The 26,100-nt window shown below is 41.0% G+C and overlaps 1 protein-coding gene across 3 annotated transcripts in view; it reads right to left on the reverse strand.

Annotated features, from left to right (window-relative positions):
• Positions 1 to 2,499: 2,499 nt before the first annotated feature.
• LOC137601306 (mannosyl-oligosaccharide 1,2-alpha-mannosidase IC) overlaps positions 2,500 to 26,100 on the reverse strand; it is a 134,746-nt gene continuing 111,145 nt past the window's right edge. For 2 of the 3 annotated variants that reach the window (XM_068323449.1, XM_068323451.1), the window contains exons 5-12: positions 15,271 to 15,365; positions 11,886 to 12,012; positions 11,659 to 11,752; positions 10,331 to 10,446; positions 8,838 to 9,057; positions 6,772 to 6,944; positions 5,289 to 5,404; positions 2,500 to 4,079 (exon numbers count right to left, since the gene is read on the reverse strand). In XM_068323449.1, coding sequence (XP_068179550.1) covers positions 3,938 to 4,079; positions 5,289 to 5,404; positions 6,772 to 6,944; positions 8,838 to 9,057; positions 10,331 to 10,446; positions 11,659 to 11,752; positions 11,886 to 12,012; positions 15,271 to 15,365 — 1,083 coding nt within the window. In that variant the 3' untranslated portion in view covers positions 2,500 to 3,937. The remainder of the gene's footprint in view (positions 4,080 to 5,288; positions 5,405 to 6,771; positions 6,945 to 8,837; positions 9,058 to 10,330; positions 10,447 to 11,658; positions 11,753 to 11,885; positions 12,013 to 15,270; positions 15,366 to 26,100) is intronic. The other variant, XM_068323450.1, reaches the window with a different exon arrangement.

The raw sequence follows: 26,100 nt of genomic DNA on the forward strand, positions 1-26,100 counted from the left end.
TGTTCGGATGAGACGTGTGAGAGAGGACACGAGGAGGGGGAGGAAGGATTTAAAACCAAGCCTTAATTTGCTGGGCCTCCTTTCACAAAATGAGAGGTTTAGTATTTTGAATCAAAGGTAGAAAATCGTCGACTGAATGAGATGAAGACCGAGTCGTTCACCTAAAACTTAAAACTTGTCAGCTAGTGGTAATGTAGGTCTGATGCGTTTGTGTTGTTGATCTGAGAGCCCTGTGAGATGTCGCTGTTGTCCCGGTATATATCTAAGAAAACATTGATCTCATCACAGGATGGAGGAGGAGGGTGAAGGATAGAAGACGGGGGACCAAACCTGTCACCAAGATGTTTTTGTCATCAAAGACGACAACCAAAAACTGTCTTCTATCTTTAGTTTTATATTTTGGAGCTGGCAACTTCCACTTCCAAACATCAGAAATGATTGTGTGACACATAAACAACATTTGTGAGATGCATTCACTTTTGTTTACATCGTTCTACATGGTTTCTATATATATACAGTATATTATATATGTATATACTTACCTGCCTTGCAGGTCATGAGTCGACTGGCTGGCTACAGGAACAAGGCGGGGAACACCCCAGACAATAGCACCAGCTCATTGCAGTCATTATTATAATTTTTTTTAAAAAGTCACTATACTTATCTGCAAGACATTATTGGGGCGGCAGTGGCTCAAAGGGGCGTCCTATGATTCCAGATCAGCGGTTCGATTCCCGCTCCTGCCCAGCCACCGCCCGCCTAGGCGCCCTTGAGCAAGGCACCGTCCCCCTTACAAGCAGCTCAATTGGGCGCACCACGAAGTCGCTGCCCATCGCTCTGCCTCCCCTTGTACTGTTTGTTTGTATTAATTGTATGCCTACTGTACAATGTGTGTTGTGTTTGTTTCAGGGGCCTGTACACAACATTATATTGTATGCATTGTCTGACACATACTGTATATGCATGTAGAGTGTAAAAGATAATTTCCCTGCTGGGGATAATAAAGTGGACTTTCTTCTTCTTCATATCGTCTTTATATAGCAATGGCTTTTAAAAAATAATAATGACCGCAAGCTGGCGTTTGGTCTGGGGTGTTCCCAGACTCTTGCCCATAGCCAGCTGAGATAGATTCCTACTGACTCGTGAACCGCAAGACGGATAAGTGTCTGCAGATGAGATGATTGCGATAATCTAAAGGAAGATGGATCAATAGATATAATAATAGTTGTGAGCAGGGGAGTGATGGACTGACAGAAGCGTGACAGAAGTCTTGTGTGTTGAGGTTGTGGTTGGTGTGGGTTCGATGCTTTGTGTAACACGGGAAATTTAAAGTAATGCGAGAAACATAAAATATGTATTATAATAAATAAGTAATTTCCAGCTTTTTCTCTCTTACTTGCGATCACTGGCTGCCTGTATTTTACACAAATCGCTGTCATATCTTCTTTGTGTTTCTAACACACTGACTGACAGCAGACTGAACTTTGAAAACACAATCGCACCGCTTGCGAGCGATGTTGTTCTCGTTTCTTCGCTTTCAATCACTGGGCGGTTGATGGTGTGACTAGTTGGAATTCTATCATGTGATATTTGAACCACTTCTCCGTGACATGTCAGCCATTCCCTATGAAATTGCCAAGCCTGGTTATGACAGCTGTAGGACGAGTGTGGCGGCGAGATTGTGACGGCTCTTCCACTCCCCCCCACTTCGTTACACATTGATGCTAGGCCTCGCCCGTGTCAGACGGCGGCCCTGATATTTCACGTCTCTGCTGCCCTGCTCAGCCGGAGGCTTTCGGAGCAGCAAAAACCAGAGGGGAGGGAATCATGTGCAGTGTTTGTCCCTCACTATCAGTGTCAGGTATGTTCAAATAGACAGCGATCCTCCCATTTATGTCCCAGGGAGAGATCAAGCAAGCGCATATACAAATTGTAACCTTGAGTTTTTGCCCTTCTTTTCAATGTTGCTGCTTAGCTGAAGGTAATAAAATGTTCCCGTGTTGGAGCAGAGATGCTGCGAGGGGCTTAGCTGAGATAACATTGACACATACACCTTTGTGTAGTTCTTTTTGTAAAGTGACGGTAAGATGAATGTCACCACGTCAATGACATTTAGGCGCCATCTTTTACGTTGCTGTTAAATGTCAATCACGTGCTAATTCAATTTAAAGCCAGTGAAGGGAGGGGGAGAAAAAGAAAAAAGAAATCGCTTCAAGTCATGTCAGTGAAATTAGGATTCAGATGACATTGGATGGATAATTAGAGGGGGATGGGATGAAGTTTTGCTTTGTCTGCCTTACACTGTGAGAGTGGTGCATTGGCTCAATCTGATCAGCTATTTTCTGGTTGTATTTGCTGGAACCTTCCTTAAATCTGAGATGATTAAATGCACAAACACTGAAAAAAAGTGTAAGTAGCATGAGTTTCTTTCCTTTGTGTCAATCAATGCAAATAAGGAAACAAGAGGAAGCCAATAAAAAAACCACACAATCACTGTCATTGGTTTAAATGTACAAAGTTGCACAGGTCTTTTTTTTTATATCAGATTTGAAAAATATTCAACAATTAAAGATAAATCAATCAGTAAGAAGTAGTAACAATAATTAATATCAGCAATAACTGGACTTAAAATCAGAATTATTTAGTTTAGTTTGTTTTTTTTTGTTTTTTTTTGCTGAAACACCTGAGGAAAGCAAATAATAAGAAAATATAACCACTAAATTTTCAAGGGGGAGGGGGAGAAAAGGAAACAAAGAAAGAAACAAAATGATCACAAATGAAAGTCAAGACAAGCTGGTACAGGGGTCTCTCTCGCCTCATCTGTATGTACAGCGCACTCGCTCCACAGAATGTACAGGAAAGCAATGAGCTAAAAAGAAAGTTGAAAATGAACATTTTGCCAGCAGCTCTTACAGAATTTACCGTCGATGTTGGACATTGTATGGATTCACACGTAAAAACGCAGAGTGAAGCTTAAAATGTACAACAGAAACAGGGGAACCCATTTGGAGCTGGCTAGCAAATGCTTTCTTTTGCCCTTATGCATGTAACTGAACCACAGAACTGGCAGCCCATTTATTATTTTGATTTGAATACTGGGAGGACTGAGAAAACATTGTCATACTCGCAAAATAACCCAAGCGTACAATGAAAACACAACCCGACATCAGTCGTTTTAATAAATGGTCCCTGGATGCATAAGAAATTACCAACTTTCCTGACACTCCTTAAATGGAAAAAAAAAAAAATCATTCAAGCTTGTTTCAGTAAGAAACATGACATCAACATTAGTTTGGAGGCGGATTGGAGAATCACATTTCATGTTTGTCTGTACAGTAATCAATATTCAATACAATTCAGTTCTTATAGTGTTGACTTTCTGTCAAATCTCACCAAAAAAAAAAAAAAACACATTACAGGAAAAGAAGGAGATAGAAAAAACGGAAAGAAACCTTTGGTCGAAGAGTGTAAGGAAAAGTAACACAATGACGAGATATAAGGAAATCAATCATCACTTAAGATCAACAATAAAATTAAAAGAAGACAAAAAAAATTAAGTGGTTTCTTTCTAACAATATGGCCCGTAGTTCAACCTTCCTCCCATACATTTGGGTCTGCAAGTTATACTGGTTTCCTCACAGAGGAAAGAAGGAAAGAAAAAGGTGCTCTTTTCATGAAAGTTTTTTTGTCGTTTTTGTTTTTGTTTTTTTTGATTGTCCACAAAAAAAGAAGCGCCAGCGGCAAAAAGGATATACAATCACAGCGTAAAACAACATCCTTTACTGGAAAGGAATTGAGAGTCCACAACCTGCTCCTGAAAAGATTCTGAACCTGCATTGTATTGGTGTTTGAGATAACTGAATGACTCTACGTGAGCACGTGAAACTGTGCAGATGTGTCCGTTTTTATGTCCTGGCGGGTCCGGCGTGTTCTTTCCTCATTCAGAGGTCGTCTTGTCCTGTGTAGCTTCGTCCTGCAGGCAGCCCCGACGGACGACGGGCAGCGGATGGGCTTCCGTGTTGAAGATCCAGTCCTCCATAGGGAGGAGGTCATCGTCGGAGAAGAGCAGGTAGAGATACCTGAGCGAATGTGAACAGCGCGAAACATTAAAACCTCAGTGTTGACTTGCAGGAGAAGCTATATCAGAGTTCATTTTACCTCAAGAAAGTAGTGCATCCCTGGGATGCACTTAAAAAAAACATTGTGCATCCCAACATGATATTTATGCATCCCAAAAGTAATAAGAGAATATACATTAAAGGCATACGCAAGGAGTTTTGCCAATAGTAAAATATTAAAATTACACAAACTGTTAATTAAAATGTTTTATTAATAACATCATAACTGTTGAGGTAAAAAAAAAAGAAGAGTAAAATTATATATTAGTTTTATCAAAATGCTAGAGCCTGGTAGTCATTTATAAATCAGATTTAGAAATAAAGATTTAGGTTTTTTTTCGCTTTTGCTTTTCACTCAATAGTTTAAATGTCATCTTATAACCCTGAAGCTGTTTGGTCATGCATTTATATGCTTTCTCTATAAAAAGACCACATTCCAAATGTGGCCATTTTTTTCTGCAAGTTGACAGTGTGAGGCTTCAGCCAGCAGCTGATTAGCCTAGCTTAGCATGAAAACAGTTTCAAAAAGCGATCTCTCACAATTAAAGTCATGGTGATTACACTTAAACTGATACCAACAGAGGTTTTTGATTTTTCTTTTACTTTTCTTTTACTGGATTTCTTCTTTACTTTTGAAATGAACCCAATTCTGACATCACTCCGGTCTTCTTTTTTAACCTCTGGAGCCCACTTTCATCCTCTACACATGGGCCACATTTACTGTTCTCCATAACAATGATAAAGCACAAAACGGTTTGCAAGCTCAATGTAATACTTTTAATTATTCACAAGCATTTTTTTTTTTAACTTCGGCTTTATAGTGCACAGTAGGGATGTTAGAACACATGGTCAGCACAGACTGGTGACTGCTGACCTGAATTAAATTCCAGATGCCTGCGTTTATGCAAAAACTCTTTTTTTTTGGGTCTTTCTTAATGACATGTGAATGAGTTGAGGAAAAACCGAGGCGTCTAGCTGCATGCTCTCCATTCACTGTGTCTATTTATTTTGCAATCAAAATTCACAGTGTGATTGGAAACGCTCTGCGTGTCTCCTTTACATCTCCAACATTAGTCTGCATCTATTACCGTTTATGAGGTACACAAAAAGGCCGTTTGTCGCGTTCCGTTACCAGCGGGGTTGGGTGTTTTTGGGGCAAACACAACTCACTTGAGTGTCTCGGAGAGGAAGAAGCTCTGCTGCATGTTGTCGTGGCTCGCTGATGTGGTGTAAACATCACGGATCCCCGAGAAGCCCGAGTCGACTCTGCAGTGCCGTTCCAGGGCCTGGAGGGAACATATGAACATCGAACGCAGCTTAAAACATCTTATTTATGGACAAAGCAAAGAATACTTCTAGTAGTGTGATACTCCAAACTGAACGGATAACATTATTTATCAACCCACTCCATCAGTTCTGACAGAATGACCTTTAAACTTATGTACTCTGATCATATTTTCTACAATTAAAAAAAAAAAAAAAAACCCACAGAGGAGGGAGTTGAAGAAACAGATTAGCGCCCACTCTGATACCGTATACAGTACATTCCAGAGTATAAAGAGGAAATCCTCTACCAAATAACACGTCCATGCAAACAAAGAAATCCTAAATGACGGGACGTGTCCGACCCTTCGAACGGCTGCACGATAGAAAACCAAAATGATCCTAAATCTGACAAGTCTAATGGAGGCTGTCTGAGCTATCGGAGCGGATTAGCACATTATTACCCCCCTGCAACAAACGCTCGGTTTATACGTGCTAATTAACAAAGACCCCGCCATGTCCAGAAAGGGAAGCGTTGTGTGCTGCTTTCAACCTTGGTGACCGGTAATTAAAGGCCTGTCAAACTCGTCATCCTGATCTCTCCACTTGTGTGCACACTGAATTAATGCTGAATCTATCAAGCAGCCACTCCAGTTTACTGCAACTAATTTCTTGCCTTATTAATATAGCTGCTCCCTGTGCAACCTTCACCTCCTACTGGTGGGGCCGCACGATCGAAAAGGTAATGCCTATAGCACCATGCAATACAGAGGAGGCGGGTTACGGGTAATTAGGGGCATTAAAAAAAAGGGCTTGATATAAAAGGTGAATCTGATTTATAGGATGCTAAATTCTAATGCTCTTTATTTGTTCTGTCACACCAGCCTGATTTAAAAACTAACTCCTTGTTTGAATTGAAAAAATGTTTTTTTAGAGAAAAGATTTGTTAAGGCGTCTCATCTTTAAAGCCTTCTCTCCCGGAAAAAAGAAAAAGAAAAAGTAATACGTACTTCTCTTCAAACAAGAAAAACAAACGGCGTGTTTATCAGTCAAACACTCTCCTGTCAGGCTGTTTAAGTCATTCGAATGATTTCTTCTGGATGTTACCGCTTTCAAACTGTTTTGAAATGAATGTAAAGCTTGGCTGCTTGACTTATTCCCTCTTATTTATTTGGAGACAACGATAGGAGACACTTTTTTACTTGTTTCCACCCATCAGGAATTCATTCTTGTGATTTAAGCTGCGTTAAGGCGGCACCGACCCAACTCTAAGCACTGGTTTTCAACAATATGATAACAAATAGTTGGACAAGAGTGTTATAAAAAATATAATATACTCTGAGTGTGTTATGATTTAATATTCTATCATCAATCTGCTGGTGTTTCTCACCTCCACGGCCTCCCATCCCCACTCTCTGTACTTGGGGTCATGGGTCAATCTCCACATGTACATGTAGCTCTCGATGACTTCTGGTCTCAGGATGTAATATCTTTCGCTAAGCCTGGTTGCTGTGGCTTCACCTCCGGCGTCGAATCTGAACGCCTCCGGTCCCAGTTTGGTGGCTTATGGTGAGAAGAAAAATTAAGACAGAGCATCAGATAAAATCAAACTCTAAAAATCAAGTTTCTTAGTCATTTCTACAAGCGAACAGAGATCACAGTGTTAAGCCAAGCCGGCGAGACTTCTTCAACTTGCCCGGTGGTTTGTCAGCTTTCATTTTCTCTCTTACAACATATTTTTCTCACTTCTTCTGTTAGTTCTGTCACAATACGAGACCACACAGAGTAGAGATCCTATTTGTGATACAGCACAAAGGAGTCTATTGCCACCAAGGTCAGGAGAGAGGCATCGGCATGGCAACGAGTTACATTTAGAGGCACACTCGGAATGGCAGCTGTATAAAACCATCAAGGTGCTTCTGAAATTTAGTTTCTATCTACTGTCCTGGACCGGCTTTTGCTTTTCCTTTTCTCTCTGAGTTTAGATGACCGCGCTGCAGCTGCCTGGAAATTAGATTGTACTGGAGGAAGCAGAGGCTTCGGGGTCACGGAGAGTTTGTGAGTCGCTGCATTTAATTGGACCAGACAGTCATCTTGAAATGAGAAATCAGCGTGACAGACAGCAGGATCACCTGGTAGTCCGGTTCATTATAGTGTGAGAGAGGGAGCGAGGAAAATATGGGGAGGTTTATCTGTACGGCACATTTTAACATGGCAATTCAAAGTACGTCATTTAAAATAGAAAGGACACATAGGAAATTAAATAAGTTGGCATAGCTAGAAAATGTAAAAAAAATAAACGGAAGATAAATAAGTAACGCAAAAGTGAGTGTTTGCTTTGCAAAAATGGCAATTTATGGATCAAAGATTGTTTTTAGTATTGATTTTAAAAGACATGAAAGTTCTAGATGATCCTCCTGTTTTCTGGGAGTCCAATTCAGCTCATTTAAATTCATTTATAAAGTATAAAATCAAAACACAAGTTATATCGAAGGGATTTTATTATTACAGGGTACAAGTCCACAGAAGATAAAAGCACGGACTAGATTTTTTTAAAATCCTGCTGAGATATCTGTCCGATATTGTGATTACATGGTCATCTCTTGACTCTGATGATTGCAGATTAAGATTTTCCTCTTGCATCTCAATAATAGAAATGCACAAAGCCAAGCATATAACATCTATAGCTCTCTTCCTCTTCCTCCTCGGTCTGTTGCCATGACGGTGGTAGAGATCCAAAGGAGCAGCAGGAGAGTTTTCACCTTATTACTACTCAAAGCTAAAAGGCAGCTATTTTACTCTGGTGCAGGAGAAGATCTCAGTATCTCCCTCTTTCAGTCTCTTTCCTGCAGACAGTCGAGCTGAGAGCCGTTAAGTATCCTCCATTCCTCTCAACAGTAAAGAGAAACCAGGTGGATGACTATGAAAGAGGAAGGCAGGGAAACCTTTTGGACCTGAAGATCAAAAGTATTCGGAGCATATTAAGGAACCTCTTTGTGTGAGACTACTGGAGAAGTAAAGGTAAATGAACACCTGGAGGATGAATCTGGACAGGAAAGCCAGCAGCGAAGGGGAAAAAGCTAAAAAATGAAGAGGAGACCCAGAAAGGAGAAGAGCTCAAATAAAGGATTCCTCTCTTTTTCTTATCCACACATTTTTTTAATGTCTTTTCTTCTGGGTAAAGACATCTACCCAGAAGAAAAGACCATGCCACTCTACAAAGTTGAATTATCACTGTCGAGGTGTTGGAATAATTAAGAGCTCTACCTGTCGATGCTCCTTGTATGATCTGTCAGTTCCGTGTTGAAGCCCACACCAACAACGACCTCCCATGAATCTTATTAGTTTAATATAACATTTAAGCGTTTGCGGATGATAGACAACTCTTAGGTTACTGTACGTCCATCTATTTCCACACTGAAGAGTCTCTGTGGCGTCCGTGACGTTTCTCCTCACCTGTGCGAGTGTAGCTCTCGTGGCACGTGTGCGTGATCTCAGCCGCCAGGTCCAGGTAATGCTGCCTCTTGTCCGACGCTCCGTCGTCAGCCCCGATGCCGATCATGCCCCCGGAGAAGCAAGCCAGGTGACCCATCTTGTGGTCCAGGATTCCTCCCCTCCACTCGGCCATGTAGGTGAGACCGCCAGGAGACTTCTGGACCAGATTGGCTTCGATTGCCTGCAGCATCACAGACAACCAATGATATTCATCATGCTGCATCATTTTGTGATGGGAACACATTAACACTTACAGTATGTTCAGTATGAGTGTGTAGAAATTACAACAGTGAAGTTAACAGTTTGTCCTATTTATATATTTATATAATCTGTCCGGATTAAAACTTCAGATGAAAAATTAAAAAAAACCTTCCTTTTCAATCTCCAACCATCCATTCCTTTTCTGTCAATTTTTTTTTCTTAACAGAATTTGATCTATCAATTACATCTTGGATGTGTAGCATGAAAGCTTATGAATACCCTGCCTTCAGAAAAAAGAAAAGAAAAAAAAAAAGCGATTGTGTCTTGAGGAACTGAACTGATGATTTTTGCTGCTAACTAGCTGTTCTTAGCTGTAATCATGGCGTGCAATAATTGGAAAATGTCACCTCATTCACTGCCGTTTAGATCCCGAGTCGTGCTGCAATCTTACATTAGATCGCTGTCTAAACACACCGAGCGTAACTGCAGGGGGGGGCCTTGGCCATTCAAACACCAGGTTCACAGGGGAGATGGGGGAGTCTGTAATTAGTAATTATGCCACAGGCTTGACCCTCTGATGAGAACTGACGATCTCTGACTGCAGTCTCAAGTTATCGCCAGCGATACTGTAAATTAAGCGTGAGAGAATATACTTAATTCTGATGTCTCCGTTAGAGGAAGCTTCAGATATATTTCTATATACATACTGTGTGGTGCGTTCAAGTGCTCCAAGATCTAAAGATTTCTTTTTTTTTTATTTTTCATGCTTTAAAGCCCATATTATAAGACACGCTTCACACATTCTGGTGCGACATGATACCAATTCAACACATGCTGCCGTTAATTAAGGCTTTCAGCTGCAAATTTATTTCAGAACACCTGTCTCCAAAGTAGCCGGAGTGTGCACTTCTGTTCTTCCCTCCTGCACACTGAGCGATAAGCTCCTGTGAGGTTTGTGACTCCATACAAGTGCTATCATGTCTGAATTAAGCAATGAGAAACGTTTTAGGTCTGAATGACAAAAGGCAATCGCTAAAATCATGACGTCAGCGATGGGTTTTATGTCACTGCATCCTCCGTCCTTCAATTATCCCCTGAAACTCAAGAGTGATGTTCCGCCTGATGCTGTTTGTCTTCCATTTGTCTTGGGTGTGAACACTTTACATCACTTTGATTATTCAAAGGCAAATATGCAGATTAGAGTCATTATTTCATCACTCAGTGTGAAATGTAGGATTAAAATTTCCATATACCTCCAGCGCGTCGTAGTACATCTTCTTTGCATCATCGTCTGTCTTGTCTGACATCAGAAATGATTTGATCAGATACTCGTAGAAACTGTCCCCCAGGCCGCCGATGGAAACGTGATCTAAGACGAAGGGACGGGAGGAAAACAGGGTCACACACACGTTGTGTTTAACGCTGTAAAAATTTCTTGATATATTTTAAAATGACACGTGGCAAGCGCTGATTTTGCAGAAGAAGAAGTAAAAGAAGATGGATATGAGGAATTTGAAAAACTCAAAGATGAGGATTGAAGAAATGAAGAAAATGCAGATGGAGAGTAAAATGAAGATGAAAGGAATTCAACTGGAGAAAATCAAGGTAAGGAAAATTAATATGGAAATGAAGAAAAAGATAATAAAAGGGAAACATGAAGAAGAACATGACAGTTTAGATACATTTGAACAATATGAAAATGAAAATGAAGAAGAAGGACAATCGGGTCTTCTATGAATTTTTCAATAATGTGTGGAAGAAAACTAAAAACATCTTAAATGAGATTTAAATTAGTTTTATTCAGTTGGATTGGAGGTAATTCGACTCCCATCCTTCCTGCTGTGCACACACTGACGGGTTATTTTACACTTAATTATGTAACACACTTTGACAAGTGGTTGATTTTTCTCCTACCTTTGTTCAAATTTATAATGTGAATGGGACGCTGCAGTGGATGTTTTCTGACTCCTCTGCGAGGTCAACACCTCTCTGTGTGTGTCTGTCCTTGATACTCAAAGCTGAGTGGCGGCAGTGGAGCAGATATTTATTTCCACTTTGAGGAAAAAAAAAAATCTTAAAAAATAATATGTAATATCCAGACTATATTATAAGAAACATATATAAAACTTGCTTCTCGTCACACTCGGCTACAACAATTAGCCTCTGTAATACCCAGTGAATTTGTCTTCTTCACCTCCTCTCAGGTAAATCGGATAGATCCAATTTCTTGAAGTAATTGAATTCATTATCATTTTAATAACCCGGAGCAATGGGAATCATCGAGACACCGCATTCAGCTCGGTATTAAAAATGAAAGAAAAGTAGACGGATGGGTGGATGACAGCTGCCACGACAGCTCTGATGTGCGAGACGACTCGACGTCTATTAGATGCAAAATAAAGAATCGCAACGACGGAGTGACGTCCGATGATCTCAAAGTACGGAGATCTTGAAATGAATCTGAAAATTCTAAAACTAACAGGTGACAATAATGTTCCACTGATGTCACATTTAGACTTTACAATAATGTTGAAGTGTAGTCGGCCTTAAAGGTCCCACTTTCATCCAGGACGGTACTTACGCTGGACCCAGTTGCCGCTGACCGGACTGAGGAAGTTGGGGTACAAGCCGTGGGGTTTCTCAATCTTATTCAGCAATTTTCTGATATTCATGACCTGCCAAGACACCAGAATACACGAGATGATCCGGATATGCATTTCACACATTTAACTCGCGCTCCATCATCACTTCAAGGGGCTGGAAAAGAACGCTGCGAGAACGCTGGCGTGCTTCTCTTGTTTATCTCACCTTCTCCGTGTAGACGGGGTTCCTGGAGAGCTCCGTCAGATGGACGAATTCCAGGTGGAGGGTCCCGAACTCGGCCAGGATGCTGCTCCCCGCCGAGGCCCAGCCCCAACTCCAACTGGTGCCACTGCAGCAGAAACACAACCAAACCAGTGAATATCACACAGTTGCATACCATTACTGTGTATGTAGTATAGCTACAGAGATCCCTCTGCCTTGGCAGAACCTTATTTGTCATCTCCAGAGCCAATCAAAGTAAAAGCGCCTCTCTGATCCAGCACACCTAAACTCTACTTCATAACTGCCAGACCTGACTTTTATGTTCTACTCCCCTTTCAGAGGAAGAAATCAATAACCTTCCACTGTGTGTCTCTGGAGATCTGTTTAATGCATGGCATCCAGAGAGTATTGATCTCTTTGAAGATCTAGCTGTTGCCATTTGTGGTTTCAAAGTTGCACCATATATTATCGTTCTTAATCCACTCTCCCAAACTAGGAAGCACCACCAGAACCGAAACAATTAGAGGATTAATCAGAGAGCACTTTTCTGTGTTCTCTGTTTGGGAAAAAATATGTTTATCAAGGATGTAATCTTGTTTCAGCACAACTAAAAGCAGCATTTGGAGAATTTCTATTCAGATTGCTTTAATATACAGCCATGTTGATCATTAACTCCAAAATAAAATCACGATTCCTGTTTATTTTCTGTGACTAAAGAAAAAAAAAGACATAAAAACATGTTGGGGTTTTTTTGGTTTGATTGTAAAATATATTGTGTGATAATTCTCTGTAAAAGTACTACAAAAGAAGAAGAAAGTGCTGAGGGGAATAAAAGCAGCTGTTTCACAATTATGTTTGCATTCTGGCATTTTTTTCAGCTCCATGATAAATCTGGGGAAACTGTTCAACAAATGCATTAGTTGTTTGCAGATGTTTGGATATAAAATGAAGTGAAATATATGAAACACAAAAAAAAATATTGATTATAAGGAATCGGACGAGGAGGATCCATCTGAGAATGTAAAAGCAACAGGAATAACATGTAAAAGTTTCCTGCAAAATTGATGTTTGTGCAAATTCTCGAGTCACATCTGATGAATCTATTGGAAAGACTCACTCTGAGACTCAGGGGGGAGGAGCGGTGGGTGGTGCGGTCGCAGGAGGAGGTATCAGGTACGCTTTCACCAATCCTTTGACTCCTTTTGACAAACACAGCTTCACGCTCGTCCACAGCGACCAGAGATATAATCAGGTGTGCAGAGCAGCGATCAATAACCCACCTCAAGCATAATGAGCATGGAAATTAGCATTTCATCAGGAAAGCTGAGAAGATTCCAGTCTTTAAAGTTGACTGTGAATACGAACAAATAAAGAAAAGTGTATAACTTCTCAATACATCTGAGGGTTTGTACCTCTAACCCAAAGGCTATAAACTTTAAATAATTTTCTTTATCATCTTGTGAAGAATAAAAAATAAATAAATACAGGAAATCCTAACTGAGCAGTAGAGGTTAAAAAAAGAAGAAAAAGAAAGCGTTTGATGAAATGATGAAATGTTGGTGAAATGTTTGAAAAATAAATCATTCAGTTAAAACCAAAATATAATAACCCCGACGTATTGTTGAGGAGTTAGCTCGAAGCTAAATCCAATGGGCGTGACACACAAATAATACCATAATATTAAACATGGAAGAAGAGACTCGAGTCGCCGAGTTCATCGTGAACAAAAAACTAAGAAAAAAACACATCCTGCTGTCTGTTTACGTCCTTAAAACCCGCTGTGTGTTCTCCTCTAAAGTGAAATAGTGTGGATACGCTTGTTTGTGCATCTCTACAACCCCCCCCCCCCTTACATGACCGTATTAAAAGCAGCCTGGATCTTCCTGCCCATCTGTACACTGCAAGAACCATGCTGGTGACGGAGCAGGAATTAGCTGTAGAATAAGGTAATTAAATCTGCCAGCAGCTGTCCGGCTTGGATGGAGGGTTAATTGGAAGCAGGTGGATGACAGGAGCGCCAAGAAAAATCTTATAAGATTAAGGAAAGAGAGGAAGATGAGTAGATTTTACCAAAAAAATAGTCGTAAAAGGAGTATGACATTCAAATCCAAGTTCTAGAGTTCTCCAAAGAAGCCAGATATTTACATAGTTGGGGGTATTAATGATTTATGGAGAGCCTCAGCTGGCAGCCGTCACAGTGGTGACGGCATATTTCAACTGTCAGAGACGCATCGGCCAAAAAACAACATCCAACATCCAACCGGATGGAATCAATGACAGAAAAAAAAAGTAAAGAAAAAAAAGAACGTTTTTGTTCAAGGGTAAAATCCCTGAAAGTTTCACTTAAGCAAGAGTCGTCGTTATGAAAAGGTGAGTTGTTGCAGGAGACGAAACAGAACCGAGAGGAACCCCGAGTCAGAATATATTTCCAAGTTGTCAAGGAGGAAAATTTCAAAGGTTTCAACAATTTGAGATGAGGCAACAATGGCTCACCTCCCGCAAGATTTCAGAGCAACATTTCTTGTTTCTGCTGAAATAAAAAACCTGATTCTGGTCTTTAATAAAAAGTTTTTTTTCTCTGCAAACATTTGCTATGACATCAACTTTTACTGGACACTAACTTTTGATGGTTCAGGTGAGTCACAACACCTTCACTAAGTATGAATCATTTTCCAGACTATGATATGCAGATAGTGTTCAAATATGAAAATCCCCGGACCTGACCTTTTAGTCTTTTTGGATTAAATCCAAAACTTTAGGGACATATCATAATGTAATGACTCATAATGCTTTCAGCTGACATTCTCACTTCATTTCACTCAGACTTTATCCGTCTCGTATTTCATTCTCAAAAATGATTGCCTCAAAAACACAAGAGGCTCATTTTTAATCCTCATTTCCTGCTTGGAAAAGATCGAACTTCAAAATCCAAAAACATACAATTTCAAATCTGTGGTGAAATATGAAGAGATGCTAACAAGCTTGTGTTGGCAAGGATTTAAGACTTGATTAAGAACCACATGGAACAAACATTATTCTTATGATCTGAAGTTGAACGCAGCTTAATTGTTAATATCTGAATGCCACTGGGAGCATTAGTTTGTTTCTTGAGGAGTTTATAGTCAGATGCATGCTTACTTCCTAATTTAAAGATATTTATGTGCTTTCTTATTTCTGGTTCTGTAGAATTTGACTCTTTAGGTTTTACCTGCAAAAAATGACAATAAAAGGAGGCGAGAGTTCATTCACTTTCAACACGTATCCCGTTTGTCGATGACATGCATGTCTCCTAAGACTTTTTAAGAGCTCTCTAATTTCAACCAACAATTTAACGTGGTCTTTTAATCAGGAAAGAAATCTGAAGGTGGAAGCTGACGCTGAGACTCACCTCCCCAGGTTGATGACTCCTCGAGGGATTCCTGTTGGCGTGTTGAAAGCAGGCAGCAGCTTCTCTCCCAGTTCTATTACTTTAGTCTTGAATGCCTGGAAAGAAAAGATAGCAAATGGCTAAATAAACAGAAAAATGGCAAAAAAATAAAATAAAAAAATACAAATTTATCATTTGTGTTGTTTATATGTAAGACATAAATAGGGATACGTCTCAAAAAAAATAAATTTGGCTGCCATTTCATCCAAGCTGTCACAGACCAGGAGTCATATTTCCCTCCAGTTTTCGACCAAAGCTAATTACGTGAAACATAAGGCGGCACGCTCTAACACAACTCCAGGGATTAAAAGCAATCACATCCGTGTCTATTTAAAACTGCACGTCCTCCCCGGCCGCTCTGCGAGGCCGGACGACCGAGGGCAGAGCTAACGAATCGTTTCATGCGGTGACTGATCGGTGCCCAGATCTCCATTAGAGCTCTGGAAACGACGTTAATAAGCAAATACAAGAGATGGGGAGAGAGATTGACATCCTGGCAAAGACAGAAAGATGTCTGAGGAGACAAAAGGGGTTGAGATGGCAGAGCGGAGGTGAGAGGGAAAGAGAGGGAGACAGCGCCTGGGAGACAAAAGGGGAAGGGAGCTGATTGAAGAGACAGATTCGGAATACAGACGGGAAAATGATCGGAGACAGAGATCAGACGCAGAGAGAGAGAGAGAGTTATTGAACATTGCAGAACAGGAAGTAGTGACTCAACAGAAACATGTGGAAGATGACGAGAAAATAAGGAAACTGAATCGTGACTGGTCGGAATGACCAGCCGTCACTTTTAGGATCAGATAATCTGATCTCAGGTATCTGTCTCTGGTTAGAATAGGTGCACTACATTAATACACTTATTTAATTAACCATATTACACAGAGACTACCCATGAGCCTTTGCATGAAACACTCGTCCTTCAGAGCCTCATGGTGGAATCCTTACAGCTTGGCAAGAAAAGGGAAATAAAATCACAGAATTGTAAGATTGAGAGCACACAAGTGAAGAAATGATGGTGAAAAACGCTATTTTCTCATTGTGACCTGGAAAATAAGATGTTCCAACAGATTTTTGTTCTGCACACGACCCACAAATAATCATCCATTCCATTCAAACAGTTTCAAACAGCCGCTCAAAATAAAATATGAAAAGTAGTTTTTGCTCTCATGTAATCTTCTTTCATCAAGACTGAGTGGGCATGTTCTGCCTCCATTAGCAGTGATTGTGCCTGAAATGCCTCTCCCCCTTATTATTTAGTGTGTTTGATCTGAAACGTATCCCATCTGTGGTTCCTTTCCAAACATTTCCAGAACAGAACAAATGAAGCTGAATGTTTATTTCCTTTTGGTAACCTTTCAATATGTCTAACCGGAGCATCTGGTGGGTGTATATACTGTAACATGAGTGAGTGAACACTTTGGACAACAAGCCAGTGAGCGTAAAGCTCTCCATCTGCCATTTTATCCCCATTGTTAAAATCCTGACTGGTGCAACAAAACCTACTTTTCCGAGCGAGCGCCACTCTTTGAAAACCAACGAGACGAGCACGGCGATACAGAATCTTTAAACCGCAATCACTCTAATTGATTTGATATTTGTTTTCCCAACAGTAGTAGCCAGATACTTAAGATAATACAAATGCACCGTACCCATCGATACGACTTATAAAAAAACACTGAAATGGGGAAAGCAGCATCAAAATATCACATCAACTTAATCCTGACATGATGAAACAGAACTGCGTTGATCAATTGTGTGTGTGTGTGTGTGTGTGTGTGTGTGTGTGTTTCCATGGCTTCCTGTTCAATCAAAGGAAACACTAGTGATGCCTCCTCCAGCAAATTAAGTTGCACTTGCATCCTTTTGAACGTCACAGCAGAAATATACATCAGGTCTTGTAATCATGTAAAGTAAACACACACACACACACACACACACACACACCTCAAATAGGAGGCAGTCATGGAGCAGGCTCAGTGGATTATATTGCAGTCATTTATTCTTGTCTGCTTGTTTATAAATTACTTGATTAATTATAGTAAAACCCCTTAGGCTGGCATCTGCTCTGTGATTTACTGTACGCAGCACACTCTAAATTAAAGGCCGTGTTCATAAATCCGTCTTCGCCGACGCCCTTCTGCTCAACTGTGCCATTCTGAAAAGCCTCTTCTCGCACGTGAGTGTCATTATCGAAGTATTGTCTCATTTTTTGCTTCTCAAAAAAAATGCTCATATTCCGGTGTGTTTCTGAGGAGACGACAGAGCGGTGGAACTCGGGGATGACACGCGCTGATCTGAAGAGACAGTCGACAGGTGGCTTCCATCGTTCTCAGATGGAGTTACTGGTACCGAAAGCATACGACTGGAAAGACACGGCTGTCCCATCAGCTGGTAAGCAGTAAAGACACGCATCAGGCATGCAGCCTTGTGTCCCACAGCAAACAGAAAGCCAGAGAAGAGACGCTTTTCTACGTCTGTCATCTCTGTTTACCACTAAAAACCTTTTAGTCCTTCACTTCAGGGATGTGAGAAAACGAGAGTCAGCACTCTTTCGCTCTTGACTCCTGTGTATGTTAATACCAGATCTCCATTTGTCTGACCGTCTGTGGAGAATGATTTCATCACAGGAAAAAAATGCATTGTTTGTGTATGAGGAAGATGTTGACCTTCTAAATTAAATTATAAGACAGGGGATATTCAATGTTTTGTGTTTTTTTGCACAAAAAAAGCGAGAAGCAAAGATTGTGTTAGTCCATCTGTAAACACTTTATGACTTCCTCCATTTGTAAAAATAAGAAGTAAGGTCATTTTCTCACGCGCATACTTATAATCAAATGTTGAGAATGCAAATTTAAGGCTCTTCCGCCGTGGTTTCGCTATTCAAATTGGAAGCCACCTCTCCTCACTATAGTGCCTGTACTTTAAAAGCAATGCCGTGTTTCTGTCTCTTAATTTCATGCCTCAATAAAATCAGAATCAGTCCTGTGTTGGTAACAGAACTGTGTTTTTCTGCTGTCATTACAACCGTGAGGTCTCTACAGCGCGTAATGAATCCAGAATGCCAATGCAACTCTTTAATGAATCTACAGTGAATTACGCAAAATAAAAAAATAAAAAACGTCAATTGAACGGTGTGGCCATGTCGTGCTTTTATTTATTTTGGACAATAGATGTGTGGAATATGGGAATACCATATATTCTATTACACACGATTGCCTTTAACAGGGAGAAAGCTTGGAGCGGAACCCATATATACTGTACATATATGATAAAGTGAACCAGACCAGCGGACTGATTCATTTGGACAGCGTGCAGAAATTGTACACCAGTAATGAACTGTGGCTGGGTCTTGATGTGATTCAGCAGCTAGCAAATATCCCTCCATCAGTGTCACTGGTTCTGACAAAAAAAGGGCTGCTACTGCAAGAACAAAAGCTTTTTTCCTCTCCTCTACCTGCCATCGCCTCCTCTTTAGTCAGATCACTGACATGAAGGAGACAAGGCAGGCCCAAAAAAATCTAAATTTGTGAGCTCAGATGAGAAGAGGATGGTAAGCTGCAGAGACGTGGAAAACATCCACACAAATATGATCTAAGCTTCAAAGCATCGCTTGTGGTTTCTTTGATTCTGTCCTCTAAAACTAAAACAGATCCGGAGCAGACGTCGTTCTTTCCACGCAACCAGTTGCTGCCGTGAGGAACAACATCAGGTTCCCATCCTCCAAAAATAACATCTTAGAAATGAAGCAGGTGACATTTTGACAATTTTCTAACGTCGCCTTGATGAGAAATTTTTTTTTTTTTTTTTCCTGGACTGTGGATGAAAAATTCCTGCTGTTAAAGAACACAGATCTGCAAACTTAACCTCTATTGTCTCAACCAGCAAGTACGTTTTTCATGTCACCGATTTATCCTGAATGCAAGAGGCAAGATTATGTCCTTAAAAGAAAGAAAAACTGAAACACCTTATTATGTGTTTCGTGGAAGGACATGTAACTCATAAAAAGCCTGTGATGACAGCAAATGGAAGCAAACGATCACATCTCCACTCATCTGTTGCTGCATTGCTGATGTCTAGAGCTGCAGCATGGATTTTAGACTTGCATTGAAAGTTTGTTCGACAAAATGCGTCTCTTGAGGATGACATCATAAGAGCATTTCTCAAATTTGAGACAAAATAGAGTTGAGAGGTTCAACCTGAAGTCCAAACATTAGTTTAATGGTTTTAAAAAGTGACGTTCTTCAAACTGAACACTGTCTTTTCTTACTGATCATTGCCTTGGAGACATAAATAAGCCCACCCCCCCACCTCCTTCAAAAAAAAAAAAAAAAGGATATTCACAAAGACACAACCCAAACATATTTTGAACCGTACTCTGAATGCGATCATGGTGTAGAGCGTTGTTCATTACTCTGAGCGTCTTTGACTTTGAAAAGTTGAGTATCTCATCTGATTTGCAGCCCTATTTTACACCCCTAGCGACAGTCAACGTGATGAACAACCGGTGCTCAAGTTTGGGGAAGAAATTTAACATTGACTTGACTTTCATCGTGGATTCGACTCATGCTGAAAATCTGGCGAACTCCCAAACAGAAAAAAAAACTGGGGTATGTCTGCTGTGCACAGTGTGTGGGTGTAACAGAATAATTATTAGACACATTTGCATTCATGGAGATCTTTTATCAGCAACTAGAAATGTCCACATCAACACACCATTTTAAAAAATTTTTTTTACAGAGTTGAACAGTCACCGCTTGGGGTGAGGTCACAAAGTTGATGGCTTGATATTTACATCTGGGAAAAACTTTCAACTAAACTTTTTTTGGTTAAAAAAAACCCACACACACTCTTTGCTACTGCAAACTTTCAAACTTAGAAACAGAAATGAGACTTCATGAGTTCCAACTTTTCACCAATGGGAGAACGTCTGCTTGCGGGAGCAAGAGAAGAACATTTTTCAAAGCGTAATTATTTCTACAAAACACTATTTCATGCTTAAAAATAAAATCCGTGTCCACGCGGACGCACATTCCCATGAACACCTGGTTCAATGGCTTGCTTGCTTGCTTGTTGAACAATATCTTTAAGTTTAATTCTGCTGAGGTCCCTGAAACAGTAAGATGCTTGGCGCGGGGTAAGTGGAACAAAAAGTCGATTCTTCATAAGCGGCGGCTGCACCTGGGTGTTGTTTCTCTCCCAGTGGCATAGATCATTATTAAGGATCCTTTTCTTTTCTCTGTTTCTTCACGCACCCGACTCGGAGAACACAGAGAATTATTCAGAAAGAAACAGAAATAGGCAGGAGTAATCATCAGTGATTGAAAGCAATGCAAGTCTCCGCTTCAATCTTCCTCCTCAATAGTTTATGCCATTTTAGGGGTGCGTCTGATGGGACATATGGATTTTCTTCTTCATTTCATAAAAAAAAACCCCCGCTGGTGCTGATTGACTGGATCCAGTGCGACCTGCGATGCTGCTTCTCCTGATCCTTCATCCTGATTCTCAGCTACAGATGGCAGCTGAGTAAAAAACAGCACTTGTTTATAGAGAAAAATATATATTAAATATTCAAGGTTGGCAAAAAATAAAAACAAGCTGGTGATGTTGGAGGGTTCTCTCCAAACCATCATATTACTATTCATATCAGTGGGAAGTCCAATGAGGGTTACACATCCATGCCAGTTCTTTCTTCAAAAAGTTCAATTATTGACTGATCTGGTTTATTCAACAAAGCTACAGTTTTGTATCTCAGATGTCTTAAACGTTTTCTGAAAAACTCGGAGATCGCAGTCCCATAACAACATCTCGGGCCGTCGGAAACTATAAACCATTTGCATATTTTATGCAGCGCAGCGTCGGATGAGAGATGGTGGGCGAACACAATGTGATGTAATAGATGTGAGGAAATCATGAGACAAATGCTAAAAAAAATGGAAGCCACCAAAAGTTTAAACTGAAAAACAAACAAATCGGAGGCTGACCAGTTAAAAACCTCCTCCATCGGATCGGAGCGGCTTGTTATTAGTCCACGTTACAGTCGATGTTCACCAGTGATCCTGATTCACCCACTTAACTAAGCCTCCGTTTGACCCACTAAACCGGGCTTATACAAATCATTTGCTGGATGTCACAGCTTCTTTTTCTTACAGTGCCTGTATAATATATGGCTTATGGATCAGTTTAAATGCTACCCAGGACCTACTTGCTGCGAGTGTGAAAGCACAGCATCATACCTGGCATGGGAATGGCAGGAAAAAAAAGAAAAAGGCTGTCCAGTGCAAAGGATTATGGTTCCTCGCGAAGGTGTGTTCATTGTTGGGACGGTATGACTTTAAAATAATCCTTCCATATTACGTGTTTGCCACTGAGTGGCACTGCATGCTTCGCTTTTTTCTTTTGGAATCTAAAGCTGATTGTTGTGTGCAATACCACGTGTGTGTGTTTGTTTGTTTTTTTGGAGGGGGAGGGGGGTCCTAAGGATGAACTTAATCCCATCTGTGCACCACGGTAAGAAATATACAGGAAGACTCCTGAGAAATCCTGTTAGATTTGTGGGGTTACACCTAAGCTACCTGTCACAGCAGATCAACGCGAGGTACTGTCTCCAAACGGCAAAAAGATGATATTGTTGGTGCCTCAGACCTCATTGGGTACCCTGGCGCCACGCTGTCAGTGCTCCATGCAGAGAAAAATATGATTTCCATGCACGTAGGAACACATTTTCACCTGTTTACGCATTGGTGAATGTCATGCAAGATCAACCCCACCAGTAGCAACTGACCAGACAGACACAGTGACCCATCAATAATTCAGCCCACAATTTTCCTGATGGCAAAAACCTCTCTGCCATCATTACTGGGGCAGAAGAGCCAGAAGATGTGGGTGCAGATGGGGGTGGAAGAGAGGAGCGGATGTCAGGTCCTCTTTCTCATTAGGGCCATGATATTCTCCATGACGAAAAAGCACTTCCTGTCCGACTCAGCTGGAGGAGCTAACAGGTAACATTCCTGCGTGGGCAACCGGCAGACAACAATATCCAAGAAACTGCAGGAGAGCTGAGAGAACTTATTAAAGCCTACGAGGGGAAAACTGTCTGATGCCGCCTGTCAGCGACATGCAAATGGGCGACACATCGGGAGACAGCGGGTTTAAGTTTTCACATTTCGTTTTCTTTTTCTGGTTTTTTTTTTTTTTTACATCTGTCAGCATTTTGCAATCAGACACCAAATCTGTGACTTTCAAAGAGGCTTAGCTGTTCATCATGTATTAGGTGACGTGCATAAGTAGCACGTTATGAAGCAGGTTTTGGGGTGGCGGGAAGGAACGGGTCACGCCGTCATTTAAATGTGATCATCTTGAAAACATGAAAGCACGCATGGCACTTTGCTCTGAAAGTGGTTCAAGAGGTGATATCATCGGAAGTTTATTCAAAATTAAATTTCATTTCTCAAGATAAATCCGTGCCAATTCATCAACTGAACGGGGAATTATCCAGAACTGAAACTGGACCTGGACCTGCTGGCGGTACAAGTGTAAAACCACCAAATTTATTCTCTGGGTACCAAGAGAGAAGTCCTTCCAGTACTTGTGATATTTATTTTCTGAGCCAAAGTGGAGGCCCAAACCAGAAGACAGACATGCTAGGGGCATGGCTAAAAATTGAAATGCAAAATATGTGGCTCTGAACCAAAGATCTATCCTACACAGGCAGCTTCTAGCAGAGGAGGAATCAGAGATGATGCTATTCTTTGATGCAAACGGCTGCCAAGACGTGACAAATAAATCTTTTTCAGAAAAAGAACATCTTTTGGATTTATCTCTTGTTTCAGGATGTTTAAAAAAAAAAAATTAAAAAAAGGTTCACGGCTTCCCGTTCCAAAATATCTCTGAATTCCTGACAAGAAAACACCCAGCATGTACCTGTTGTTCATTCCTCCAAAAAGAGATCAACATAATCTGGAGGAGCCAGGCGGATTGCACAGGAGTGATAATGAGATTGGAGGAACACAATGTGATGAGGGGGGTGAGGATGGAGCGTGGAGGATAGAAGAGTCACAAGCTCAGTGGGAGAGACAGAGAGAGAAAGAGAACGAAAAAGACCAAGAGAGAGAGAAGGAAAGAGGGTGGGTTGGTTTGCGTTTGACAGAAAGGAAGTCAAGACCAGGGAGATCAGATCTCTGTTATCTGCGTGACCTGCTGGTATCAGTGGTCCAGCTGGTGACGTGAGCCAGTTGTTGTTTCTGGAGTGGTAGCGCCGGAAGAGACAGAAAGGGGATGGAACCGGGCTTCAAAGACCGTCGCCTGCCTCATCAAAGCTGGGGGAGGTGGGTTGGGGGATGATGTGACCACTGCGATGCCACCCCTGTGGGAGATCAACTGGTTCGTGGAAGTGTGTGACAGAGAGATAGACACACTTTGCTGAGTTTATATCCTCTTTTTCTTGAATTTGAGTCGCCGTGGTAGCTTCAGATGCCATACAAAATGCTTTTAAGAGATTAATCCCTGTGTCACAAATCCTTCATTTGAGCCTCTGCAGGTGGTTATCAAATGAAAATGAAAGGCGTTGGTGTCGGGAGGTAGAGCCACGTTCATGCTGCCACACAGCGAAGTTGCCTCTCTGAGTGATGGCCCATCAGGTCTATGTAATCAGCAAGCCTCCATACAATCAGTGACGACAAGACCTTTCACTGTAATTTGGGTTCACATGCAGGAGGAGCATTGCTTTTCCATGGAAATTGTTCACATATGACAGCAAAGTCAATAAATTACTGGTTAGAATTATGGCGATTTCATGTGAAGTCATTTATCTTGAAAGAAAGAACAAATTTGGTATGAGGTCAATCTGGGTTCCTTTTCCGTTGGGAATGGAGACATAGTTGGGAAGTAAAGTCTGAGAAAAGTTTCAGAGATGCTGATCTATACAATAATATATCATCGATGCGTGTTTCATGTGACAGCTTTGAGAGCGTCGGAGTCACAACAGAGATGTTAGAGTTCTGCAGAGAAGACGACGAGAGGCAGAGAATGCGTCAGAGGTATCTGTTTGGAGAGTCATACTATGGGGTCCTGTAGGGGTGACAGCCTGATCTATATCAAGCTGGTTTACCGTAAACCTAATAGAAAAGTGCTCGAGATGTTGCAGCAATGAAAATAAAATGTCTAAACAGGTGCATTTTCCACACGGAGATGTCTACTATCAATCCTTTTAAGAGAATCAAGAGAAGTCCTATGATTGAACGTAACTTCTAACCAACTAACAAGCTGAAAGGTGACCTTTAACTGATTTAGGTCTGCCTTCATCCTCCTGTAATTCTAGAGGTCAAGGTGATGGAGATGCTGAATCTCCAGCATCTGTAACTTCGCTGTAGAGCAAATGATTGCAGAACTGGAAAAAAAAATCCCTGCAGGCAACAGTGCACAGAAACAGTAAGATGAATTCAGACAGTGGAGAGGGAACTGAATGACTCTCAGAACATAGATCAACCACAGATGTGCCTTGATCCTTCTGTCGGCTCCTGCGTTACGGAGGAAAATGCCAATGATTTGCCATTTTGTGATTGAAAATGTAAGTTGTTGTAACCCTTATCAAACGTTCCCTTCGGGACGTGAAGCATATGGCGTGATATTCCACTGGAGTTACGACGGATCCTCTTCGTTCTCTCAGCACCAACCTCCATCCGACTATCATCCTCCCCGTCTACCTCGGGGACCATACTCAGATGGCGATGCGTTCTCCTCTCTGATTGGCCTGGCAGGCTCCTTGTGGCAGCGTACACACTGTTGCCATGGTTTTGGCTGGGTGCTGCGCTGCAGTGTTCATGAGCTCCATCTGTCTTGGATGTCAGCTGGGTGGAAAATGCAGTGATTCTGCTCATTTTCTCAGCGGGGGGTAAGCATCCATCCTCGCTGCCACTCCTCTGTCTTCACACCGGTACACATCATCACAATAACGGCATCCAGCTCAGACACTCCACTCGGAGAGGAGGATTGTCATTTGGGGCTGGACATGCTTCATCAAGTTGAAGGCTAAATAATGTTAGGAAAGCTGAACGGATTTGCTTAGCTCCTGCCAAAACATCCAGGTGCAGGATTCAGGCAAAAGGTTTGGAGAAATAATAAATGAACATACATACATTTTGTAATTAAACTAATATACCAAGTGACTTTACACAGGCAAACCTCGGTTTCCGACCACAATTTGTTCCGGAAGGCTGTTCGAACAGTGACTTGTTCGAAATTCCAAATACATTTTTCCCATTACTAATAATATAAATGGTCTTAATCCGTTCAAAGACGCAAGAAAAATACCTTTTTTCAACGTAATGTTATTTCACAATGTCATTTATACATCAAATTGCATAGTCATGAAACATATCAAAGAAATGTCAAAGAAAGAAGCAAATACAAGAAAGACAGCAAGAAAGAAAGAATCAGGTTAGCCTAAGAAACGAGTTACAGTCGTCTTTTGGACAGAAGTTTACGGTACTGTAACTTGTACCATAGGCAATGGAACGCAAATTAAGTGAAAAATGATTGAATGCAGTAAACTAAAATAAAAAGCACCTCTAAGACAATAAAATTCTGATATTTTGGTCGAATTCCAATTTGTTCAACGTCTAAAGCGTTCGTTCGAAAACCAAGGTTTGCTTGTATTCTACATCCACACTGACTTTCTTCAACACTTTAATTTGTTTTAATTTTGGAGTTCTGCGCACGCAGTGTGTGAATAATTTAAGTTTTACTCTCTCAGGAAACAGCACCAATGGCGTAGAGCATTAAATGTGCGCCTAC

Source organism: Antennarius striatus, chromosome 9, assembly GCF_040054535.1.
Source record: "Antennarius striatus isolate MH-2024 chromosome 9, ASM4005453v1, whole genome shotgun sequence".
In the NCBI taxonomy this organism is placed as follows: domain Eukaryota; kingdom Metazoa; phylum Chordata; class Actinopteri; order Lophiiformes; family Antennariidae; genus Antennarius; species Antennarius striatus.